At 42.0% G+C, this 23099-nt stretch overlaps 1 protein-coding gene across 1 annotated transcript in view; it reads left to right on the top strand.

Moving 5' to 3' along the window:
* Positions 1–1911: 1911 nt before the first annotated feature.
* CRYBG1 (crystallin beta-gamma domain containing 1) overlaps positions 1912–23099 on the top strand; it is a 45866-nt gene continuing 24678 nt past the window's right edge. Inside the window, exons 1-13 of the mRNA XM_080389837.1 lie at positions 1912–1931; positions 2981–4467; positions 10082–11546; positions 11632–11808; positions 14335–14382; positions 14496–14614; positions 15968–16130; positions 17101–17240; positions 21013–21139; positions 21455–21490; positions 21891–22033; positions 22287–22413; positions 22505–22650. Coding sequence (XP_080245963.1) covers positions 3719–4467; positions 10082–11546; positions 11632–11808; positions 14335–14382; positions 14496–14614; positions 15968–16130; positions 17101–17240; positions 21013–21139; positions 21455–21490; positions 21891–22033; positions 22287–22413; positions 22505–22650 — 3440 coding nt within the window. The 5' untranslated portion in view covers positions 1912–1931; positions 2981–3718. The remainder of the gene's footprint in view (positions 1932–2980; positions 4468–10081; positions 11547–11631; positions 11809–14334; positions 14383–14495; positions 14615–15967; positions 16131–17100; positions 17241–21012; positions 21140–21454; positions 21491–21890; positions 22034–22286; positions 22414–22504; positions 22651–23099) is intronic.

The raw sequence follows: 23099 nt of genomic DNA, 5'->3' as shown, positions 1-23099 counted from the left end.
CACAAACATCAGATGTTCTCATTTGCAGATTATTTCACTATCTTTAAAAAAAAACCACCCCAACAACCCAAGAACTTAAGCTCAAGGTCACGATCACAGACTTGCCTGCTTGAAAGCTGCTGGGGAAATATTGTATGTGCAACCACCAGGCTTCGTTGGTGGTACAGTGGCTTATCATTGTATAAGCAACACAGGTCAGCAAGGTAGGGAAAGACATGGGGTCCCATGGGTTTTTGGTTGCAGTATAAGCTAACTCTACATATTCCCCAGTTCAGGTTTTCTGTTTTTTCATGTGTTTGGGCAAGCCTCGCTGCTGCACACCGTTTCACCAGCATTAAACAGGCTCTGTGGGGCTTGCCTGAAGCCAAGGCCATTTCACAGCTTGCGTTTGGGGGAGTTTTAGAACAGAAGCCAAGTTTAGTCAGTTGTTGAAGGAAAAATAACTAACTTAACACTTTTTCACCGGAGGAGGAAGCGAGAGGATTAAAAAAACTAATTTTCTTCAATAGCTAGAGGGCCAGACATGCTGCAGGCCAGGCCTCCTGGCTAGCTGCTGGCGGGTTGACCTGGTGCCTCTCCCGCCCCCGCACACGGCCGTCAGAAGCGCCGAAGTGAGACCTGCGTAGTCCTTCCTGTTGAAGCTGTTCCACTTCATATAAGTAATTAAGCGTTAATTAGAAGAGGACTAGTTTAGCATCCATTAAGCATTAAATACTAATTGAGCGCCCGGGGAGAGCGCCGGCACCATTAGGCCGCGGAGTCATTCTCACGCCGCCCCGGCCGCGGGCAGGCGGGGGGCGCCACCTGGGGCCCCTGCAGCCGGGGGCCGGCCCGCGGGCGGCGCGGCAGGCACAGGCCGAGGCGGCAGGCGCAGGCAGCCGCGCCCGCCGGCCCCCGCGCTCCGCGGTGGAAAATGAGGGTTCATCGCCCCGCAGGGCTTTGAACCGAGGTCTGCCACAAGGGCCCCAGCCGCCAGGCGGTGCCGGCCCCAGCATGCCTACCCGGGCAGGTACTGCCGCGGGGCTGGGGGGAGCGACGCCTACTCCCGGCGCCTTGCTAGGGCTCGGCACCTCCGCGCGGCCGGGATCGGGGGTAGACCGGGCCGCCGCCGCCCCCCCCCCACACCCCTCCTCGCGGGCGGCGGCGAGGCCGCACCCCTGGCAGCGGGTACGCGCGCAGCCCCTCGTAGCGGGCGGAGGCGAGCGAGGCCCTGGCCCACGCCGCCCCGTCCCCTCGCCGGGGCGGAGGGAGAGCGCTGGCCCTCCCCGGGTCCGGGCGCGGGTTCGCGCCGGGCAGCCCTCGCTCCAGCCAGCTGCCGCGGCGGCGTGAGCCGCCCGCGTTCAACCCGCGGTACTTCTCCCTCGACGTCAAAGTCCGTCGGGTTCGCCCGGGGCGGCGCTTTGCCTTCGGTAACAAGGAACCCGCCGCGGCGCGGGCCGCTGGGGCACGTACGGGATGCGGCGCCCACTCGCGCTCCGCCGCCCCTTCGAAGGCCTCGCCCGTGGCCGAGGGCGCCCGCTTTACCGCACTTTCCGCTGCCCCTCGGCCTTCGCCCTCGCTGAGGGCCGGTACGAGGCCACCGCCCCTCCCTCCGCGGCCGAGGGAGGTGGCCCGGCCAGGTAGAGCGGCGGCAGGGGGCGGGAGGAGGCGCGGTGCGGGGGCGGGCCGAGGCGGAGCGCCCAGACAGCTGGCGCCGGGGTAGCGGCGTGCGGGGCAGCTCCGCGCAGGGGCCGCCGATCCGCGCCGGGCCGGGCGGTGAGTGGCAGGGCGTGGGGGACGTGAGGCGAGGCTGCCGCGCCTGCACCTGCGGAGCCGGGCGAGGATGCGGCGCGGCTGGGGGCGGGTAAAGTCCGCCGCGGCTTCTTCCTCCTGCTCATCCCGTCCCGGGACGGGGGAGGACGGCGGCAGCCTCGGCGGGCTTCACCCTCCCGGTAGCGCGGGGGCCGTGGCGGCGCGGGGCTGGGCGGCGGCGGGGTGATCCCGTAGCGCTCCCCGCGGGGAAGGAGGCGGCGGGAGGGCCGGGGCGGCCGCGGGGGGCGCGCGTGCTGCAGCGCCGCGGGGCGCGGGGAGAGCCGCTCGGGCGCCGGCGGGCGGTCGCGGCGTGTGCAGCGAATAAACTATGTTTAAAACGCGCCGCAACAGCCCCCGTGCTGCCGCGGGGAACCCGCTCCCCTCGGCAGGTCAGGTCCGCCGAAGTAGGAAATACTCGCGGTGTTTTGAAATGGACATCTCAAAACAAGTATTCATCGTACCGGCATGTGAAAAGTGCTAATATATTAAAATGCAAATATGCATGTATACTCGGCAGTGCTGTTGCGTGTTTCCTGTTTACCATGTTAATTAGAAGTTGTAAGGGAAAAACTTCGGTAGGAGTAATCCACGGCAGCGTTTGACCCAGTAAAGCTCATTGAGTGATGCAGTGGCTCTGTATAGTTCTGGGTTTTCTAGCCCAAAACAAGCCCAAGTATTTATTGAACCTCATTAATGAGAAATGTATGACTTGTAATACAACTTACACCTTTGAAGCTATTTTCTCCCGGTGCAAGTGTCAAAACTAACTCAGCCAGTGTGGAGAGGAAAGTTAAACTCCCCACTCTTGCATTTTGTGAGGGAAGTTTTGACCAACCGTTTGTTCCCAGTCTCGCAGATGCCGGGATGCTTTCTTGTATTATTTTGGGTGACGTTAACTAACTGCAGAAGTTTGAGATTGGGGGCATACGGTGTTGGTATATTGTAAGGCAACATGAGCATACTTGTAAACAAACAGGCAAAAACATACAGAAGGATCTTGGGATTTATACTGTTCTTTGAGGATTTTGTTTTTCTGGTTCTTTTTTGAGAGCTTGTGTTGTTCAATACACTGTTTTGTTTCCCTTCGCTGTGTCCTTTTAATTTATAGGTGGTGCTAATACAAACAAATGTATTATAGAAACAATTTCGACATTAACCAAATGTATGTTTGTTTGTTTGGTTTTTGTAGTCCACTTCACAATTTCCAGATTCTTCCAGAGAAGACAATAAAAAGAAACCAGTTTTGGAAAGACTTGGAAATCTGTTTGGTACAGGGAAAAGGAAAAATGTCAAAAGTTCACTAGAACACGCTTCACATCGGAAAGGGGAGAGGTCAGTTTCCCCCCCCAGAGCGCAGCCGATATATTGTAGGCACGTAAAGGAAGGACACGAAGCTCCTCAAGTACAAAACCAAGTGAGAAACATCAGTGCTGTTTGTGAGACGCAGGAATATAATTTCAGTGGGGAAGTAGGACCACTGTATCGTGATACCATTTCAGAATGGAATAGCAGAGGAGTCTCTTCTGACAGTGAGTGGTCAGCAGACTGGAGCAGCAGTAGTGAAACCATTAAAAACTCTTTCTTTGAGAGTAGCCTGAATGTGGAAACCCTGGAACTGGAGAAAGAATCCATCACAGATATAAATAATTCCACAACTCCAGATTTCATAAAAACCTTGAGAAAGTTGCCTAGTGAAGACTTAGAAAAAAGTATCTTAAGCCACAAGCAGCTTGTGAACACGTGGGTGTCTGAGGAGCCTGGGCATGCAAAACCAAAGGATTTGCCATACGAGTTGGAATCTGCAGTGAATGAACGCACTCATTCTGCTAGAGTGTTAACAGTTGATATCTATCTAAGAAAAACAGATGAACTCCTTAATGAACCTGTGACTGTTACATCCGAAGAAAACTGTAGTGACTCAGACACGATGGATAAAAAATCTGCTAATAAAAGATCCGGGAAAAGGAGAAAATCGCAGTCATCTAGTGACATTCCAAATGGAGAAAGAAACCAGGCTGAGACTGCTTCAAGAGAAGAATCTGTTTTTGAGGATGATGTCCCTTCTGAGGTGTTTTCAGACAAGATAATAAACTCAGAAAGAAAAGTGAAGACTCCTCAGCAGACTCCTGAAAGGAATTCCTCTTCCCCAAGTAATAATCAGGATCTAAGAGTTGGATCTGCTCACAAAGGGGCATCTAAAACTGAAGCTGACAAAGGCAAGCAGCAGATCTCAAATGCAACCCCTGCAAGGAGAAGATCATACAAAAAGAATCAGTCGGATTCTGTCCCCATTTCCCCTACTGGTTTGAAGGGTCAGGGAAAAGATTACTCTTCAAAAAGGCAACCTTTAGCATCACCAGAGAGTAACCCAGTGACAAAAAGAACTTCTGTGGAAAAGGGAGCTATACCTGTGGCTTTTGGGGAAGACAGCTTGGAGTCTCCCAAATCTTTGGCTGCTAAGACAGAAGACGCTGCCTTGGTGTTTACTGAAGGCAGAAATGAGACCAAAGCAGTAAAGCACGGCAATGGTTCAGACGGAAGAGCTTTCTTGCGTACTGATGGGATTAAAAATGGAGACCTGTGTACGTCAGCTGAGAAACAGACAAATTCTGATTTAGACAGCTTGAAGCTGAAGAGTTCGGATGCTTCCAGAACAGTCACAACAAAGATTAGCCTGTGAGTAACAAATCAGCTTACCTTATCCCTGTGGCTGCGATTTTGCCTGTATCTCTATTTAGGATTCTATAGGAACACTAGCTATCTCTCTCTTCTCTATCTAGATTATTTTCAATTAAGAACTGCTTTTTAAAAAAAAAATATCATAATTACAGTTAACACAACAAACACGGTAGTTTACATGTGTTAGAAAATTAATTTTTTCCATTTTTTTTTGTGGATAGAGAATTTCTTTGTGTCAGTTCCATTATATGGAATAATTTAACATAAATAGAAGCTGCTCTGTCATCAGTGTCAGGGCCCCAGTTATTGCTCAGATTAGCTTGGCTGTTACTGACCTTAGTGTAGTTTTGCTGTCTGTAACCAGCTGAGGATGCGGTTGAAGGTTTTGTATGTGAAAATCTCAGAATAAGGAAAATGATCAAGTTGTTCTTTGAAACAACGTAAGTTCTGCTGGTTACTTTGTGAAGACATGTAGGACACAAGGTAGAACTTGATCCATCAAATGATATGATAGATCAGACTCCAGAAATGTCAGTATGTATAGTTGCTATTGTATGTTTAGGATGAATCACTTATAAATTTTTATGTGTGTGAATAACATCAGGAATTTGCAGAATTGTGCATATATTAGTTTGCAGGATTTGGTTTTAAACTCAAAGAAATTGTCATCAGTCAAACAGAGGAGATCAGTGGTTTCCTTAGGATTATAAAGTGGATATATTTATAAATTCCACTGTAATGACTAGTATGAGTCCAGCAATTGATTTCCTGGATTCTATTATGTTCTTTTCTACAGTAAATCACTTTATGACATTTGTTACTTCCGCTGTTTGATTGTCACAGCTATGTACTACGCACTATTGCTTTCCTCATTCTGGTACGTTCATTTATACGTGAGAAGAGTACATTGAATCCTGTAGGTCCACCTGAGGTACACCACATGTTCATAATTGCTGTGCAGTCGTGTTACAGGGATGTGAAGGTTCAACATTATGGCTTAAGAAACATCTGTGTTTTCAGTTATGCTTCCCACATCGGAGAAGCACAGGAGCATTTGGAACAATTTCCTTTGCGTGATTTGTAATACTCTACATAGAGTTTGTTCGTTTGTAACTGAATTAAAACCGCATAATACTGAAAGTTAAATTGTGGTATTTTTGTACGTGGTGATGCTTTGCTGTCTGGCAGTATAGATTACAAATCTTAAATTGTGAAGTTTTGTATGTTCACAACTTCAAAGGAAAGGTAGCTTTCATATTTTTCTCTTTGTGTTACTGTCATTAGCGATGATCAAGTTATAAATGCCTGCGTAGCTGAATTTCATTTTTCTGGGTATCCCCTTGGCTTGCTGTACAGTGAATTATCTTCTGCTGTGCTCATAGACAAGTATCTTTTCTGACAGATTTTATTTTAATGAATAAACAGCTTGTTCTATTTTACCTCATTTTATGGGGTGTGTGGTGCACTGTGTCTTGGCGTTGCTGCTGCAATAGGAACTTTAGCCCTGGGTGGGGACTTCTGTGTTGCATGCAAAGTTCCTGATGCATCTGATAGCTGTCACTGCACAGCACTACAGTTTCTTGAGCCAGACGAACTGATATGGTCAGATTACCTGGTAAAATTTGTAGTCATTCATCAGAACACATGAACGGTAAACCTGGATGTGGATTAAGCTGCTGTAAAATGGGAAAGTGAAAGATGGTGCCATTACTAGAAGATGGTATTGGTTTTTGTTCTCTTGTTACTGCTTTGAACTAGAGAACAGATAACTTTTCCATTTTCAAAAGTTGAAAAATTATTGTTAGATAATCCACATCAATCCCTTTCAGACTGAAAAACAGTCATTTACTCACAGACTTGTTTGCCTCCTATAAGATGGATTTTGTATAATCAAAGTAGTTACAACTTAAAAATGCATACTGTCTCTTACTAATGACATTGTGCCAATTCTGGGAATCAAGTTTCTTTAGAAACAGTTTTAAAAGAAGTTGGTTTTGCTGGTTCTCTGCAAGTAATGATAGTGTTTTCTGTCTTTTCTTCTTTTATGTCTGTGTACTGGAACTTGGAAGTCACAGGATACTTCTTGCTCTTGAAAGGGAAAACCTATCAGGTTTGAGACTAAACTGAGGTTGATGGTACATCTTAATCAGTAAATGAAACCTCAGGCAGTAGTTACTTTGATGTGCTTAGAGCAAAACTTGGCTTCAGTTGTCAGATTTGATGTTCAGACATGGTTTTGTAGTTGTCTTTGCATTTATGCCCACTTGTTGAATTATTCTGCTCTGTTAACATGCCATTTTTCTTTGCTCACCTCAATCTGATGTTTTGGCATCAACGTTTTTTGGCATCAGTTACGTGCTTGACATGCTTTGGACAGTATGCTTCAACTATGTGACTCACCTTCCATTTATGACTCGTTAGAAGAGGTTTAACTGCTTGCTCCCACAGGTTAGCTGCAAGGTGTAGCTGAAGAGAAGGACATCAGTATTTCTCTTGTGCCTGCTTGTTCCTGGCATTGCAGATCAGCAATGGGTAGTAGGAATCAGTCACACTGGGCTGTTTGTAAGAAAGCATTTGCACTGTTAAGTGAATCCATCTTTCAGTGCTTTCCCCCCATACCAGAGGGGAGACTTAAAGGATGCTCAAACAACGTCTACTTTTAAACAAGCTTTGAAACTCGGTTCTTGCACTAAGACATATCTTTTGGCTGCATTTAAAATCAGTATTTCTTAGCATGGAAAAAGGTGTAATGAAAAGACTAGTTAGAGGAGGCCAGCTGTAGTGGATGGAGCTCCAGGGCTGAGCTTTCTATTGCTCTTTGGTGTCAGCTGTTCTTGCTGCTACTGCTGCTGTGCAGAAATACCACAGAATGTAAAATACAAAATGCTAAAGTGGTTGTTTCTGCGTAAATTTGCAAAGCTTGAAACTGGGCTTGTGAGGTGTTAGGTGTTCATTTAAAACAGGTTTTAGGCATGGCTGATAACTATCAGTGTTAACCATTAAACTTGCTTGTGACAAGGCATACAGGGAGAGACAGATTTTATTAGGAAGATAATGTTATGTGTTATGTTGAAATGCATGTAGTAGTGCAAGTGACAAAATGATGGTATGGAAATGAGTCTGTTGAGATAACTAGGCTGTTAGTGATACCTCTTGAAAATACAGGTGGAAGGAGAGGAATCAATATCCTTTGCTGATCTGAAAGGGACATGAAGGGTCCTGGTGAACAGCAAATTCAGCATGTGTCAGTAGTGCATCCTTGTAGCAGATGAAGGCTAGACCTATGCTGGGCCATGTTGCCAGGAGCATAGCCAGCAGGTCAAAGCAGATACTGTTTGGTGCTCAAGAGTCTGCGTCTGTGGCATTGTATCAAGTTGTACCTCTCCCTCCTATTCCAACTCTCTTCTGGTACAAGAGAGATGTTCACAAAGTGGAATGAATGCAGTGGGGAGCCATTAAGAAGGTGATGGCACTAGAGCATACCATGTACGAGGAGAAGCTGAAGCAGCTTGATTTCTTCAACTGAGAAGGATATGGGTAGACCTCAATCACCTCTCACTACCTACAGAGGTATTACAGAAAAGGTAGAGCCAGATTTGTCCCCGAGGTGTGCAGTGAAGGGACAATAGCCATGGTTGCAGGTTGCAACAGTGAAGTTTCAATGGGGTATAAGGCAAAAATAATTCACAGTGATGCTGACTGACCTGCTGTAACACTTCCCTAGTAAGGTTGTGAAATCTTGACCCTTGGAGATACACAGAACTTGGTCAGACAAAGCTTTCAGCAGCTTGATCTAGCTTTGAAGCTATCCCTGTTTTGAGCAGGAAGTTGGACTAGCTGATCTTTAGACGTCCCTTGCAACCATCCAAAAGAGTCATAGAATAATTTAACTTCCAAAAGGTTAGGAAAAACAGTTGTACTGCAGATGAAAAGTAGTGTCTAAATATATTTATGTTTTGTGGTAGTTCCCTCCCTACCTTCCCCCTTTCAGGAATAATTTTTTCCTTTCTCTGGACTTAAATTTTCCAAGTGTGTTTGATTAGCATCTATCTGAAGTATGGGCAGTTGTTCTTAAGTTTACTATTTCCTTTTTTATTGATCGTGTGTTCTTCGTAAGGGCCTTATGTGAACCGACATGAGCAGGCTGGTAGTTACCATGAGTGCTGACGGGAATTCTTTTCCAAAAAGACATGGTGATGTTTAATAGTTGCTTACTGTGTAGATTCTTAAGCAGCTAATATTGGGTTCCTTCTGTTATTTCAGTAAGTTTGTTCTTCATGCTTTTCCCAAGAAAAGAAGCTTGTTCAATGGAGAGTCTTGCTTTAGTATGCTTGGGATGGGTCTGAGGAGAAGGAGGAGAAAGGAGTGATCTCAGTTTTTAGGTTGTTCATATTAACTCGTATCTCACGCTTTTTTTCTTGAGCTAAAGAGCTGCCTGAGTGCTTGGTGAACAGTTTGTGTAGATAAAAAAAGAAGAAAGCACTTAAATACCAGAACCATCCATTGATTGATAGAGCATTTGAGGCTTTGGAGATTGTTGCTGCAAGCTAGTTTTTTATCTCCTGCCATCATCAGTCTTCATGTAGTGCAGTTTCCGTCTGTGCTGCCACTGCAGAGTGTCTCCAGATTGCTCTTTGGAGAACAGGTCTGCCTTTGAGGTGATGGTGGTGTCCTTGACGCTCCTTATCTGACTGATAAATCTTGAAGACAAATGCCCTGCATCTTCACCGCTGTTCATACTGTTCCTGCAGTAGCAAGTGATATGGACAAATGCTTTTTCCTGGATGGAGGTATTCAGAGGAAGGAGGCTTAAAACCCACGGCTGCATGTCATCAGCCTTCTGCCATAGTACATGAGTACTGTGTGCTATGTACTTGTACATGCTTTCTCTATCCACTCTGATGGAGAAGTTCCTGTAAGTGTTTCCTAATTCAATTCTTGTAAAATTAGCAGGTTTAGTTTACACAATTTTAATTGTTAGCTGACTTTCCCTGAAGGAAATGGGAGAGTCCTCACATGCAGTGTTTGCTTAGCCAAGTGATGGTGCAGTGACTGGGGGCAGTTTGCTTTTCCACCAGTACTAATGAGGCCAGAAGAGGTCTTTCACTAGATTTGAGGTTGCTTCTGCAGTGTAAGGGCTTCGAAGGATCTGGGCAGCTGTCTTCAAAACTTGTGGGAGAGGTACATTCAAATGTTAACCAACTCATTATCACCTTAATGAATTGGGATTTGTTTCCTAAACTCTGTAGGGAATTGCATGCGTGTAATTTATTCTGCCTATTCACTATTAAATTTTAATGTCTGTCAGTCATGCCTAGTTAAGCTCTCTGCCTCAACTGCACATGTTGTAGGCCTCTGTTTTTTGTTTTACTGAGCATTACAGAACTACATACATGTTTGAAATATATTCTCCTTATTTAGTGTCTAATTTTTTTTGGTTGTTCATATAGTTACTCCTTTTTTATTTAATTCCTTTTGAGATACAAAATTTTAAATTTAATATGACTGGAAAATTTCATTGTAATGCTACATACTCTTGTTTTGAAAATTGTTTACAAGTCTTTTTAAGATTAATTAAAGATGTAACTCTGTATCACTTTGCTTCCTGTAGTCCAGCCAAACTGAAGAATGTAGAGCTGAATTTTAAAGCACCTATGAATCAAGACAGTTTAGAAGGTGAGCAGGAAACTCTTGAAAAACCAGTTAATAAAACTAACAGCAACATTGCCAACAAAATTTCCTTGTTTGAAAATAAATGTGCTAACCAGAGCCAGAGGCCTACTGACATCCCTGCTTCAAAAAACAGTACTGTACCAAGCACATTTGTTGGCAGAGCAAAGCTGAAATTTGGAAAACAACCTAAGGAAAGCGATCAGCCTGATAAAACGTTAAATAGGCAAAGCAGTCGCCAGAAGTTACTTGAAAATGGCACATCAGAGAAAGAAAGCACTGCAGAATTAAAAGGCAAAAATGAAGAAGGCTCTGCCTCTTCTGAGGATGTTGGGAAGACAACAGAACTTAAAGTAAAAGCTGCAATATCCCTTTTTAACCAAAGCAGCAAAAATGATGCTGGTAGTGTCTCAGTGAAGCAACCTGATCCAGAATTAAACACAGCTAAAAAAGAAAGTCCACCTTTTAAACTGCCTTTGCACTTGCCCAGTAGAACTGAAAATACTCAAGATACTTCCTACAAAAGAAATAACGCAAGCTCAGAATTCCACAGAAATGAAGAAAAGATGCTGCCAAACACAGATGTTTTATCACCTTGCAATGATGATAAATATCCTTTACCATCCCATCAGGTTTCTAGGTCAGAATTTAGCAAGATGGAAAATAGAGATAAAAAGGCAAAGCCGGGAGATCTGAGCTTTGCAGCACCACAGTATGATGACAGCAGTCAAGATGGCATATTGGCATCAGAGCACATTATCAATACACAAAAGAGCCCCAGCAAAACCTGTAATGGATCTGCTGAGGATGATAGCATTTTTGATTCCCCATCTGACATGAAGAAGTTTGCTGAAACAATAAAAAACCTGGACAGCTCAGTTTGTTTACCCCAGAAAAAGAAGAGGTCGAAGCTTCCCAAGTCCCCAGCACCCCACTTTGCAATGCCTCCCATTCATGAAGACAACTTAGAGAAAGTATTTGATCCTAGTGTGTTTACTTTTGGTTTGGGACTGAGGAGGGACAAAACACAGGATCTGTTACCAGCCCAGCAAATTAAGATGCAAAGCCTGGAAACAATAGCCAGAGTCAGGCCCAAGCGTGCCTCAACAGAGCAAAGTATCATATTCAAAGCCCTGCAGTCATGTAATAGAGAGGAACCTGCCTTTACTCAAGAAATAAATGGAAAGGAGAACATTGATGGTACAGATGGTGAAATTAAGAGATCCCGGCTTGAAAAAAGCTCTCTCTTCTCAAGCTTGCTGTCTTCTACATCTAAAGAAAAGGTTTTTAATCCCTCTGTCACTTCAGTGAATAACACTGCAACAGCTTTTACAACTGATTCCTCGGGGATGCCTCCTTTACAACAGGATGTTTCTGGGCCATTCAGCATGCCTCAAAAATCTGAGGTAATTAAACATCATTCATGAAATGCAACCATGTAAAATGTTATCGATCTGCTGAATGACTGTTAATTTTGATTTTGCAATTCAGTCTCTTTCAGATGTCAAGTTTCCAAGTTTTGTGGAGAAGTATATGCAAGCAGATAGTGCAAAAAAAGAACTAAGTTTACAAATGCCCAGTTATGGGAACCCTGAGAAAAGTTTTTCCAGCTGGCTGGGGACAAGCAGATATGAATCAAATGTCCCCGCTGGTTTATTAGATGTGGATGTAAGTACTGTGTTGGTAAAAATCTGCCTGGAAAGTTATCCAGCTTTTTTTATTTTCTATAGATGATGTGCATACATTGTGTTGTTTTGTTTCCCTTCTTAGGGACATGCATAGATTGTAAATACATGGAGGTGAATGTAGGTGTGGTATCAGTTTCACCTGATGTCGGCTACACGTGAAAATGAGATGGCATCTATTAACATGATTATGTTTCTTCATGCTGCCCTTGTTTTGAGATTATTCACAAATATGGAAGTGTATGTTTGAATAAGTCTTCATACTTGATTTTGTATTATTTTGAAACGGATCTCATGTAAACATGTAAATTTTATTTTTTATTGTAAATTAGTAGAGTGTTTTCTGTGAACTTCAGAAAGCTGATGCCTGCTTCTTCTATTGACACTAACCTCTCTCCTCTTCCAGCAAGACACTCAGCCATTACACTGTTAAATGAGTAACAGGACAAGCTTTTCTTTTTTAGCCCTCTCTTTTTGTTCCCAGTATTCCCGTGCATTTGATAGAACATACATATTCTTAAATAATATGTTAAGAACTGCAGAATAGTAATTTTTGAAAGTGCTGCTACAGTAGAGGGTGGCGATTCCTTTGGCTGATTAGGAGCATCTATTCATCATGAGTGAAGGCAGACTTACGTTTTCCCTTTGAGGCAACTTTACCCTAATGTGGGAGAACTTTGTGATTTCTGTTTTCAAAATGATGAACCGATGATGCTGTTACCTGAGAGGAAAATTATAATCCTGAGATCTAAGAACCGTGGGAAGAAATAGGTTCTCCAGAGTTTAATAACTACATTAATGTGAACTGTGGAATTGAAGCAGCATATAAAAAAGTTTGTGAAATACTCTTCCAAAGCTAATGGTTATCTGCTGTTACAGTTCTACTAGAAGGGAGTGGAGGAGTAGTAGAAATAATCTTTCTTCTTCACATTGCAGAAGGAAATCATCCATGGTATCTTGTAATTTTGAGGATGTAGATTTGTCTTTCATGAGAAATGTTTTAGTGTGGGGATAAAAGTTAGGGGGGTTGTTTGCAGTAGTGTAGACTTACACTGCCAGTTAGAAAGGCTTTCTTACTCGGGATGGTCCTGCTTGGGTTTTGAAATCTTGAGTTTAAAGCTAAATGAATAGTACTAATTTTTTTTTTTTTTTTTTTTGCTACTTAAACTGTTGCTCCTGAGTGGGTTTCAATTTTTCAGTAGAGTATGGAGGCCTGATATGGCAAGGGTGTATGTACACATATAAGCTCACTGTTGAGAGAAGCCTGTTAGGTTCCAAAGGGTTCCAGGATTTCTGTAGCACTGTTGCTGACTCGGAATTGTCTTGCTCAAGTTAGACAGGAACTGGAAATGTTTGTATGATGTATACCTACTGTGCATCTTCCACTGACTAAGAAAATGATGATGCGATGGCTAATGGGTAGTGTGAAGGAAAAAAGTAAGGGCAGCCCAAAACAATGACTTTGTAATTCCTTAAAACACAGAGCAAGTTCTAACTGGAATTGAAGCACAGGCTAAAAAACCAGTCATGCTTCAACACATCTTGATGATGCTACAGAAATCTGATGGTGGTTAGGAACTCTGTTTTGAGACCACTACCTGCCCTCTGTGCTGACTAATACGTTCTAATTAGTTCCATGCACATGTTGCTGGTTATCTTAGGCTGCAACCTATTTAGAGGCAGGACCTGTCTGGGGGTTTTTGTTGTTCGTTAGAATAGTTCCTAGAAGAGCGGGACCTTGTCCCAGAATGGGTACTCCTGTCCTTGCTAGGAAACCAAACACATAATTGCAGTGCTTGCTTTATTTGTTTTAAGATGAAGTGATACAACCACAACTTTTCCATATATTCTATATCATAAAATTTATCACTGACTTCAGCATTGTTTTAGATTTTGTGTACCTCAATGTGTTTTATTTGTTCTCCACGTTTTTAGTCTATCACTTAATGCAGAGTGTCTGGTGTTTTTTGAAGAAACCTATCTTGTTAGGAGGTGTTCAGCACAAAATTGATTATGCTAGTTAGTTCATACATGGATATGCCATCATCCCTCCTCAGTCTTTTCATATATTCCTTCAAAATTACTGCATGCTTTGTGGTTACTAGACATTTAAACCTTCATTAATATCTTTATCATTGTAGAGCATGTACTTCATAATGCCAGGTTTTAAAGTAGTCACTTGGTTTGAAACTCCTGGAATTTGTAGGAAGCTGATCAGAAGGATTTTAAAGCATTTCAAATCTGAGGCTAATTGGCTTCAGTGAAATAATAATTTGGGATTAAAAAAAAAAAAAGTGTGTAAATTTGTACATTTGTGGCAAGATACTCTTCTTCAGGAGGAAGAAGGAATCAAAACAGTAAATAGGTGTAGTTGAAGTGTTACCAGCTTTTTACTGTTCAGACTAATATTTATTTTGTTTTACTAGCTCAGTTTTTGTAGCTGAGCATCTTCATTGAATACATTTTTGATTTGTGGGTTTTTTTGTTACTTTCCTCTCCCCACTATTAGGCACTTTCAAGAAATGGACAAAGTAAAATCAATCCCAGACCTGGCAAGGTAAGATCAATTTTATTATCTTTACTGTTCTTCTCTATGTTTAAAGCATACCAAGATAGAATTATATGTTATTGGTGTTTGTGGTTTTTTCTTGTTTTGTTTTTTTAACACAGCTGGTGATATACTGTGAATCAGACTATCAAAAAAACGGTATCGAAGTTTTCCATGATATTCTGGATTGCAGTTCTTGGGTTCTGTCACCAACGATTTTAGTTAAAGTCATCAGAGGGTGGTAAGAGATTGATTTTTACTCTTTGTTATTGGTCTATCCAAAAATCTTTTGAAACAGAACCAGCATGTAGTTGACAGTAAGTCTGTCTTGCAAACTGGCAATGTAAAGTAGACATTGAGCAAGAACATGGCATTTTTCCTCCACAATAGGAAATTCTGGGCTGGGAAACTTACTTTACTGACAAATTGAGTGAGTGTTAAGATCTAGAGGGCTGCAACATTTCACCAGGCATAGGCATGGGATGAAATGACAGATTCTGTCCAGCTACACTGCCCTTTGACTCCTCTCCCCTTTATGGGTTCTTGCAAAGTATTTGGATTGGGCTAAAAGGCTAGCAAAGGATTTTAAAGCCATGTCTGACATGGATTTGGATGCAGAAGATTAATTCCGTGTCCAGAGGTATAAGGTGGTGGTGTAGAGATGGTTGACTCTTTCTCTGATAAGTCCAGAGGGAATTTTTCTCTAAAAGCTATATTGCCTAAGAGTAAGTCAAAACAAGTTAATCTCCTACTTTCTTCATAGTATTACGAGAACAGCCATTATTAGTTTGGATAGCGTGGCAAGTTAAGTTGTGGCCGGGCTGTGATACAGTCAAACAGGTTCTCAAAAGTAGTGATCTGATAGTAAGCTGCAGGAAAAAAGGGCTAGCTGCAGCAGGAGGTACTGGGAAGCACACTGATTGCTGTTTAGCTTCAGAAAACTGGAATGAAAATCTTTTGATCTGTGTGAACCAGGTCTTCTTTTTTTAACATGGACTAGGGGACTGGGTGGTTTTTTCCCCTTTTCAGCTGAGAGCTTGGAGCAGAGGGTGGGTTGTATTTGCACATGGATATAGTTTTCATCTAGTGATATATTCAAACCTGCTGTTAAAGTTGTGCTTGTCTTCTGAGCAGTCTTATCATCCTTTGGCACATCTGTACAAGCCCCTGTGAAACTTTAGGCTGCTGTTCACAGGATCCAAGTAGCATGTCTGTTTGTACATGACACAACAGTCTGCAGTGTCAACATTTTCTGGCCTACAAATTGGTTCTGATCGGTATCTCATGCAAAAGTCTGGTATTCACAGACAGTAGTCTTGCTGCCCCAAATCATCAATTTAAAAAGGTGGAGGAGTTTTGGATGAAATTACAAAGTCAGTGGTAGGCATATTTGTTTTTACCATTGTTTTTAAAAGTATCACAGAGACCAGAAATGGCTTGTATCAGCAGTACTGGGCAAATAAGCTGTACTGGGGTGGCAGGAAGGGTCTGGAAATAATATTTCTTATGAAAGGATTTGTTAAATGGGAGCATGATTTTTGCAATTCACACTTGATAAAGCACCATTAAAAATGAGATTTTTTTTTATTTTAAGCTGGATACTCTATGAGAAACCAAATTTTGAAGGTCCCTCTATTCCCCTGGAAGAAGGAGAGCTGGAACTCCCAGATATTTGGGGTGCAGGTACTTCTGAAGAGCAAATGGAATGCAAATCTCTAAAGCCTGCAGTGATTGGTTCAATAAGACATGTTGTTAAGGCAAGTAATAGAAGTGAAGAAAATTTGTATAGATCTTTAATGCTTGGTGGTGTTCTATACTGATAAAAAGTGTGATTGGTGTATTACAACACAAGTGTAACATGAGTTGTAAATGCATGAAACAATCTTCTGTGTTGAATTTTTTCTTTATACACAAAATAAATGTGGGGACTTTTGCACAGTGGGGATTATGGTAGCATGCACTGGAAGGATAGGGCAAGAAGAAAACTTAGTGTTTATTATTAGAATAGCCTCCAAAGTGCTATGTACAGCATATTCTTTTTAGCCTGGTCAGTCTCTCAGGAAAAACATCCCAGAAAACCATCAGTAATTCCATAGATTCAGATTTGCAGAAGACATCTGTGACTTTTTCTTTTTTTTAATATAAACCAAATTTACACTTAAACTTCAGTGTCAAACACCAAACCTCCTTTGATACTCAAAAAAATAGCCCTGTATGTGGAAACTTACCATGGAGTTTCACACGTGGTGGAACAGCCTTCCTACGTGCACTTTTAACCTACTATTAAGTAGTTACCTTTGCAGGTTGCCAAAACAAACATAACTATAAAGTAATTTGACTAGGAAAAGAAAAAGGAGGAATATATATTGCTTGTAACTACAATTCTTGCTTAAATTGCAGTTCTCTTCAAGAATGGCTTGCTTGGTATTTTCTTCGGATTTAATTTGCTAGAGGAGATGTTAACTGATGAAGGAAGATGCATTCCTGCCTGGATGGCAGAAAGTAAACAATGTAAATGCTGATTAGAGATTGGCTGACTGTCTTGGTCCAGAGACAGGCAAACTGGCCTAGTTATACTTTTATTATAGGCATCTAATAGCAGTAGTAATTGACAAGGGGGAGAAGCAATTTAAAATAACCAGGTGTTTCAAAACTGATTTAGTTATCCACATTAATTACAGAACTCACAGCACAGATTAAGTGATTATGGCAATCTTCATTTTTCAGGATTACAGGGTTTGCCGAATTGATTTGTATACAGAACCTGAAGGGTTAGGAATCGTGACTTCCTTTTTTGACGACACTGAAGAAACAGGAGTGTTCGGCGCCACTCAGAAGACTTGTTCTATCAAAGTACACTGGGGCATGTAAGTGCGTAGTTCTGCATGAACATGTACTGCTATGAAAGGAATTTGTTTTAAACGATTTGTTACACCTATCAGACATGCAAGCAAGCTTATGTTAATTCTAGTCCTGTATTTTGGAAGTATTTGTTGACAGTAGCATTAGTACCTCACTGTAATGCTTCCACCCTTGGAGAGGCTGACCTCTTAAAATGATTTGTTAAAGCCAGTTTTCTCCTGCTTGCATATAGTAAAGACAGAGTAACCCTTGTATATTTGTAGCAAAGGAATGAGTTAGCCTCTCCTGCTCTTTCTCATTCAAGCAAACATCATGAGAGTTTGGGGATGAACTGTTACAAGACCACATTTCCTGCTTGCTTTCCTCTAAACTTTACATCTTTGTACCAGAAGAAGAAAATTTGCAAGCCCTTGTGTTACAAAATAACAGTTGGTGTCACGTGCGGACTCTGGAAAGCATTCTTGTATTTCACAGTGCATTTTAATCAGTGTGTTTGTGGTGATGTTTAGGACATACCTGTTTATGTCACCTGAAAATACCTAGCCATCTGAGTTAGGAGTCTAATGTATGCCATGAACTAAGCAAGCTTTTATGAGAAAAGAGACTTGTAAGTAAAATCCAGACATTGTACAATTGGTAGTTTTGATAACTTAATAAACAAACTTGTAAATTGGTACTGAAAATATGCCTCAAAGTGATACTAGGAAAAGTATGTACAAGATGGAGGCCGCTTTCAGAGAAAGCAAGAGTGGAATTGCTTTTCAGTGATGTTGGGTCCTGCAGAACACTTCACAGGGTGTGCAGACCTCGGTTGTTACCTGTTGGCCGTGTTGTGTTTCAGCACTGATGATGGCATTTGCCTTGCTGCAAATAGTCTATTTAACTATCAAAACCTGCCCAACTAAAGACAAGTGTTATATACCACTGCAAAGACGTATTCAAATATGCCAGATGATAAATGAGGCATTTTAGTTGTTAGGTAAAGGGTATTTTATCTGATTAAATCTTTACACCTTGATTCAAGGAAAAAGTTAAGCACTCGGGTATATAAGGAAATTTTAAGATGTCCAGGCAGTTGGTTCTCTGACAGGAGGTTATTTCTGTTGAACTACAAGCTTAATGCAAATTACATGTCTGCCAAGAGTAATGAAATCAGGTCAGTTATTTAGAGGTTGATTACTAATTGACTTCATCTACTTCTCCACTTCATTTCTGTCCCTCACTTAAAAGCATTCTGTGAATAGTGAAATTACAATTTTTTTGTAAGAAAGCAGAGCCAGCGCACATCTCTCACGCTTCAGACTGCTCCTTATTTTTGCATCAGTGTGACAACATTTTTTGCACTAAATCTGTGTAAAGTCTTAGTCTTCATTTCTCTGTGTTGCATTTGGATCCCTTGAGGAAAGGCAGACTCGTATTTGCACTAGGAAGCAAACTAGACAGTTGAAAAATAATCTTTCTCAGATGTCAGTTCATTAGTCCAGTGTAGAAAGAAGTTGTTTCTGCCAATTGCTTGCACGAGAAATTCAGTAAATTGGTGCTACTTTTTTGCATGCTGGAGGGGTTTTTCTTTCCATTAGTTTACAGGCATGGCATAGTTCGCTATTGGCAGTTGAGGGAAGCTCTGATTCTGAGTCACCTTGCCATGCAGGTGTGGTTGTATCTTGTTGAAGTTTCCCAGTGTTCATGCTTAATTGTTGTTTACTAAAAGCTGCCAATGAAAATGAGTCAACGCACCTTTATCTTCAGATTGTACTTTCTCCTTCATCTTCCATATGTTTAAATTTTTGCAAGGAAGTTAGAAACACAGAATTATTTAGGTTGGAAAAGGCCTTTAAGATCATCCAGTCCAACTGTTAACCCAGGACTGCCAAGTCCATCACTAAACCATGTCCCTAAGCACCGTATCTACACGCCTTTTAAATACCTCCAGGGATGGTGACTCCACCACTTCCTTGGGGAGCCAGTTCCAATGCCTGACAACCCTTTCCATGATATTTTTTTTTTCCTAATATCCAATCTAAACCTTCCATGGCACAACTTAAGGCCGTTTCCTCTTGTCTTGTCACTTGTTACTTGGGAGAAGAGACCAGCACCCAGCCTCACTACAGCCTCCTTTCAGGTAGCTGTAGAGAGCAACAAGGTCCACCTGAGGTGCTTTTTCTCTGGGCTAAACAACCCCAGTTCCCTCAGCTGCTCCTCGTGAGACTTGCTTTGTAGATGCTTCACCAGCCCCGTTGCCCTTCTTTGGACACGCTCCAGCACCTCCACGTCCCTCTTGCAGCGAGGGGCCCAAAACTGAACACAGGATTCGAGGTGCAGCCTCACCAGTGCCCAGTACAGGGGGACGGTCACTGCCCCAGTCCTGCTGGCCACGCTGTCTCAGATACAAGCCGGGATGCTGGTGGCCTCCTTGGCCACCTGGGCACCCTGCTGGGTTCAGCTGGCTGCTGACCAGCACCCCCAGGTCCTTTCCCCCGGGCACTTCCCAGCCACCCTTCCCCCAGCCTGTAGCGCTGCGTGGGGCTGGTGTGACCCAAGGGCAGGACCCGGCACTGAGCCTGGTTGAACCTCATGCAACTGGCCTGGGCCCATCGGTCCAGCCTGCCCAGCTCCCTCTGCAGAGCCTGCCTGCCCTCAGCAGATCAACATCCCGCTCAACTCGGTGCTGTCTGCAAACCTACTCAGGGTGCACTTGGTCCCCTTGTCCAGATCATTGATGAAGACATTAAACAGAACTGACCCCAGTACTTAGCCCTGGGAAACACCACTTGTGACTGGCCGTAAGTTGGGGGCCTACTGAGTGGTAGGACACAACGTATCAAACATTGAGCTATAGACAGCAATAAAACGTAAGCTCCTTGTTTGTTTCCTGGAACCCTATGTCTGTGGTGAAGCTATACCAACTTGTGCCAGTTTGCATCAGCTTGGAATCGGCCTTTTAAGCATAACAGAGTGCTGGATTATTTTAAAGTCTTTCTGATATCGCCAGATTGATACGTTATGATCCTTACATGATTGAAGGGTTGGCTGCATAGTGTTCCAGTTTACTGTTTGTTTAATACTGCTCCATGCTGAACTTCTGAGAGATCAGTAAATTTAACTGGAAGAAATACATCGCCATCCTTATGCAAAGATCAGCACTATGTTTCTTTGTTCCCAGTGATTACTGGCTAAGATTTTCTTGAAAAAGCTTTGAAAAACTACTGTTGCTGTCCCAATCAGGAATTTTTAAAATTATGTCTTTCAAAGCAGATTTATTAGCAGATACAAACCATGAGGAAATAGATTTCTAAGGAGTTGTCAGGTTTTTCTATGTATAACACAAGTTTAGAACTTTGTGTTGAACAGTTTTTGCAACAAATTCATGCCTAGGTTAGTAGAGATCTTTTAAGTTCTTGAAAATTGATTCTGCGTATTTTATAACTACTCTAAAAATAATACAGAATAACCTTAAGTCTTGAAACTTGAGTCAAAACTTGAGTTGCCTTCAGATAAGAGAGAATCAAATTCTTAACTGTCTGTTCATTGTACTGATAATTATTTTTTTTCAGCCTGTTCAAACAAAACACATCTGTTATTGGCAGTTCCTGCACAGGCACTGAATTTTGCCCATATGCCAGCTTGTAGCTGGCAATTGTAAAGAAGCAAAGTTTTATTAAGGGTACAGTGTTGTCTTTCCTAAAGTAGGCATATTGTCTTATTCTTTACTGTTCAGAAATGTTATGAGGTTTTTATCTTTTCCTTTCCTTCTCCCCACCCTCCCCTGCCCTTTAGATGGCTAATTTATGAAGAACCTGGTTTCCAGGGAGTTCCTTTAATGTTGGAGCCTGGTGAATATCCAAATTTAGCATTCTGGGAGAAGAAGGAAGCCTACATTAGGTCCATGAGGCCCTTGAAAATGGTAAAATACTGTTATTACTTGCAAGTTACATTACCCATGTTTATGTGTAGAAATGTTGTGTTAAAGTGGCTAGATATTTCAAGACTCAAAAAAATGTAACTCTTTGAAAAACAGAATTTTTAGTCTGTAAAATACTTGTCTCTTTCAACATTTGATTGCATCCATTTCTGGTTTTAATCTGCCTTTTTGTTTTCACTTGTGTTCTTCAAGGAAGGTTTCATCTTAATTCTGTCTTTGTGAAGAGCTGATGATTCTTACAGTTGCCTATAAGTATAGACAACTTAATTTTTTTTTTTTTTTTTTTTTTTTTTTCAGGGTGGTCGCAAAGTTGAATTCAGTGGAGAGCCAAAGGTAAAAGTCAATATTTATTTGATTGTCCAAAGTTATTTTATAACACATGAGGTACACTTGGGTAGATAAATATATCTTGACTATGTACCAGCTACTGATGGTTTAGCAGCTGATCCTGCTGTATATGACTATGAAACTGCAATTTCTGTCACATTTATGCATCCATCACTTACATATATGACAGTATGAATATCTATCTGGATAATGCAGGTGGGTAATGAACATTCAGGCCCTCATGTTGCATCTCTAAGGGAAAGACCTCTTTAAGAAAACAGAGACATCCCACTCATTATTTCCATAATATTGCCTTCTACTTTATGTGCCCATGCAAAAGAAACTGTCTGTTGTCAGAATTTATCATGCTCTCTGTAACTTTTCTTTTACTTCATTTCTGCTGCAGGTAATCATTTATGAGAAGCCTTTCTTTGAAGGGAGACATGTGGAAATAGAATCGGAGATCTTTATGCTTGATGACAAGGAGTCAGAAGAAAAAACAAGCCTTCCACTTACATCAGTGGGATCCATGAAAGTACTGGGAGGAATGTAAGTGTGGGAGAACATCAGCAATATTTCCCCTTCTGCTGAAGTATTAACTCCATAGGCTGGAAATTGCAGTGGACAAATTCAGTACCCATTTATTTTCTCTGTTTTCCTGGGTTTTGGGTTTAGATAGAAGCCTGGGTTAAATTTGCAAATACAGAAAAAGAACAAATTTCACACATATGTATCTCCTCCATAACAACACAGAGTGGCTGTTGTCCGTTTTCACATGCAGACTGTTGTTGTTGTTGTTTAGTTGGGTCGCTTATGAGAAGCCTGGATTTGAAGGCCATCAGTACTTGCTGGAAGAAGGAGCATATCGGGATTGGACAGACTGGGGAGGCTATGATGAAGAGTTGCAGTCACTGCGACCAATTGTTGGTGTAAGTTCCAAGAACAGGTAGTAGTCATCTCCTGAGTGCATTAAGATGTCATGTTGCATTTTCCTTATGATGTTTCTCTTTCTTTTAACAGGATTTCACAAGCTCCCATATGATAATGTACAGTGAAAAAGACTTTGGATCAAAGGGTTCCAATATTAATGTGTTAGGAATTATTTCCAATCTGAAAGACACGGGGTATGGGCTGAGGACGCAGTCTATAAATGTGCTAAGTGGCGTGTAAGTGATACTTATAATTACCTGTTAATTTTAAATGTGCTGTTATTTTCAGAATTTGATGGTATTTTTCAGCATTCTGACTTCTAATGCCTGTGTGGAGTCTTCAGATAAAATGTTCTGCCCTTGACTGCAGAATATTAAAAGTAAAATGTTTGTGAATATGTGTAGTAAATTGGTTTTCTTTTCACAATAAGATCAGATGGTGCCAGAAAATATAGACTTAATGTTACACAAAGTAGGAAAGTATGAGAGGGTGTTTCATTGCAGAGGTAGAAATAGCTTGTTCTCATGGCTGTATTTTTACGGGTTTTTTAAAGCATTTTAACAACAAAACTGTTATGGAACTAATTCTCAGGTTTGACACTAATTTCCAGGCTTCTTGTGTTTGGCCAGAGGTAAATTCCTTGCTTTCTCTCAGTTGTGTGTAAAATGGAGATAACTCTTCCTAT

Source organism: Falco punctatus (genome assembly GCF_963210335.1).
Source record: "Falco punctatus genome assembly, chromosome: 5".
In the NCBI taxonomy this organism is placed as follows: domain Eukaryota; kingdom Metazoa; phylum Chordata; class Aves; order Falconiformes; family Falconidae; genus Falco; species Falco punctatus.
The sequence above is the reverse complement of the archived record's forward strand: the minus strand, read 5'-3'. Positions and strand labels throughout refer to the sequence as shown.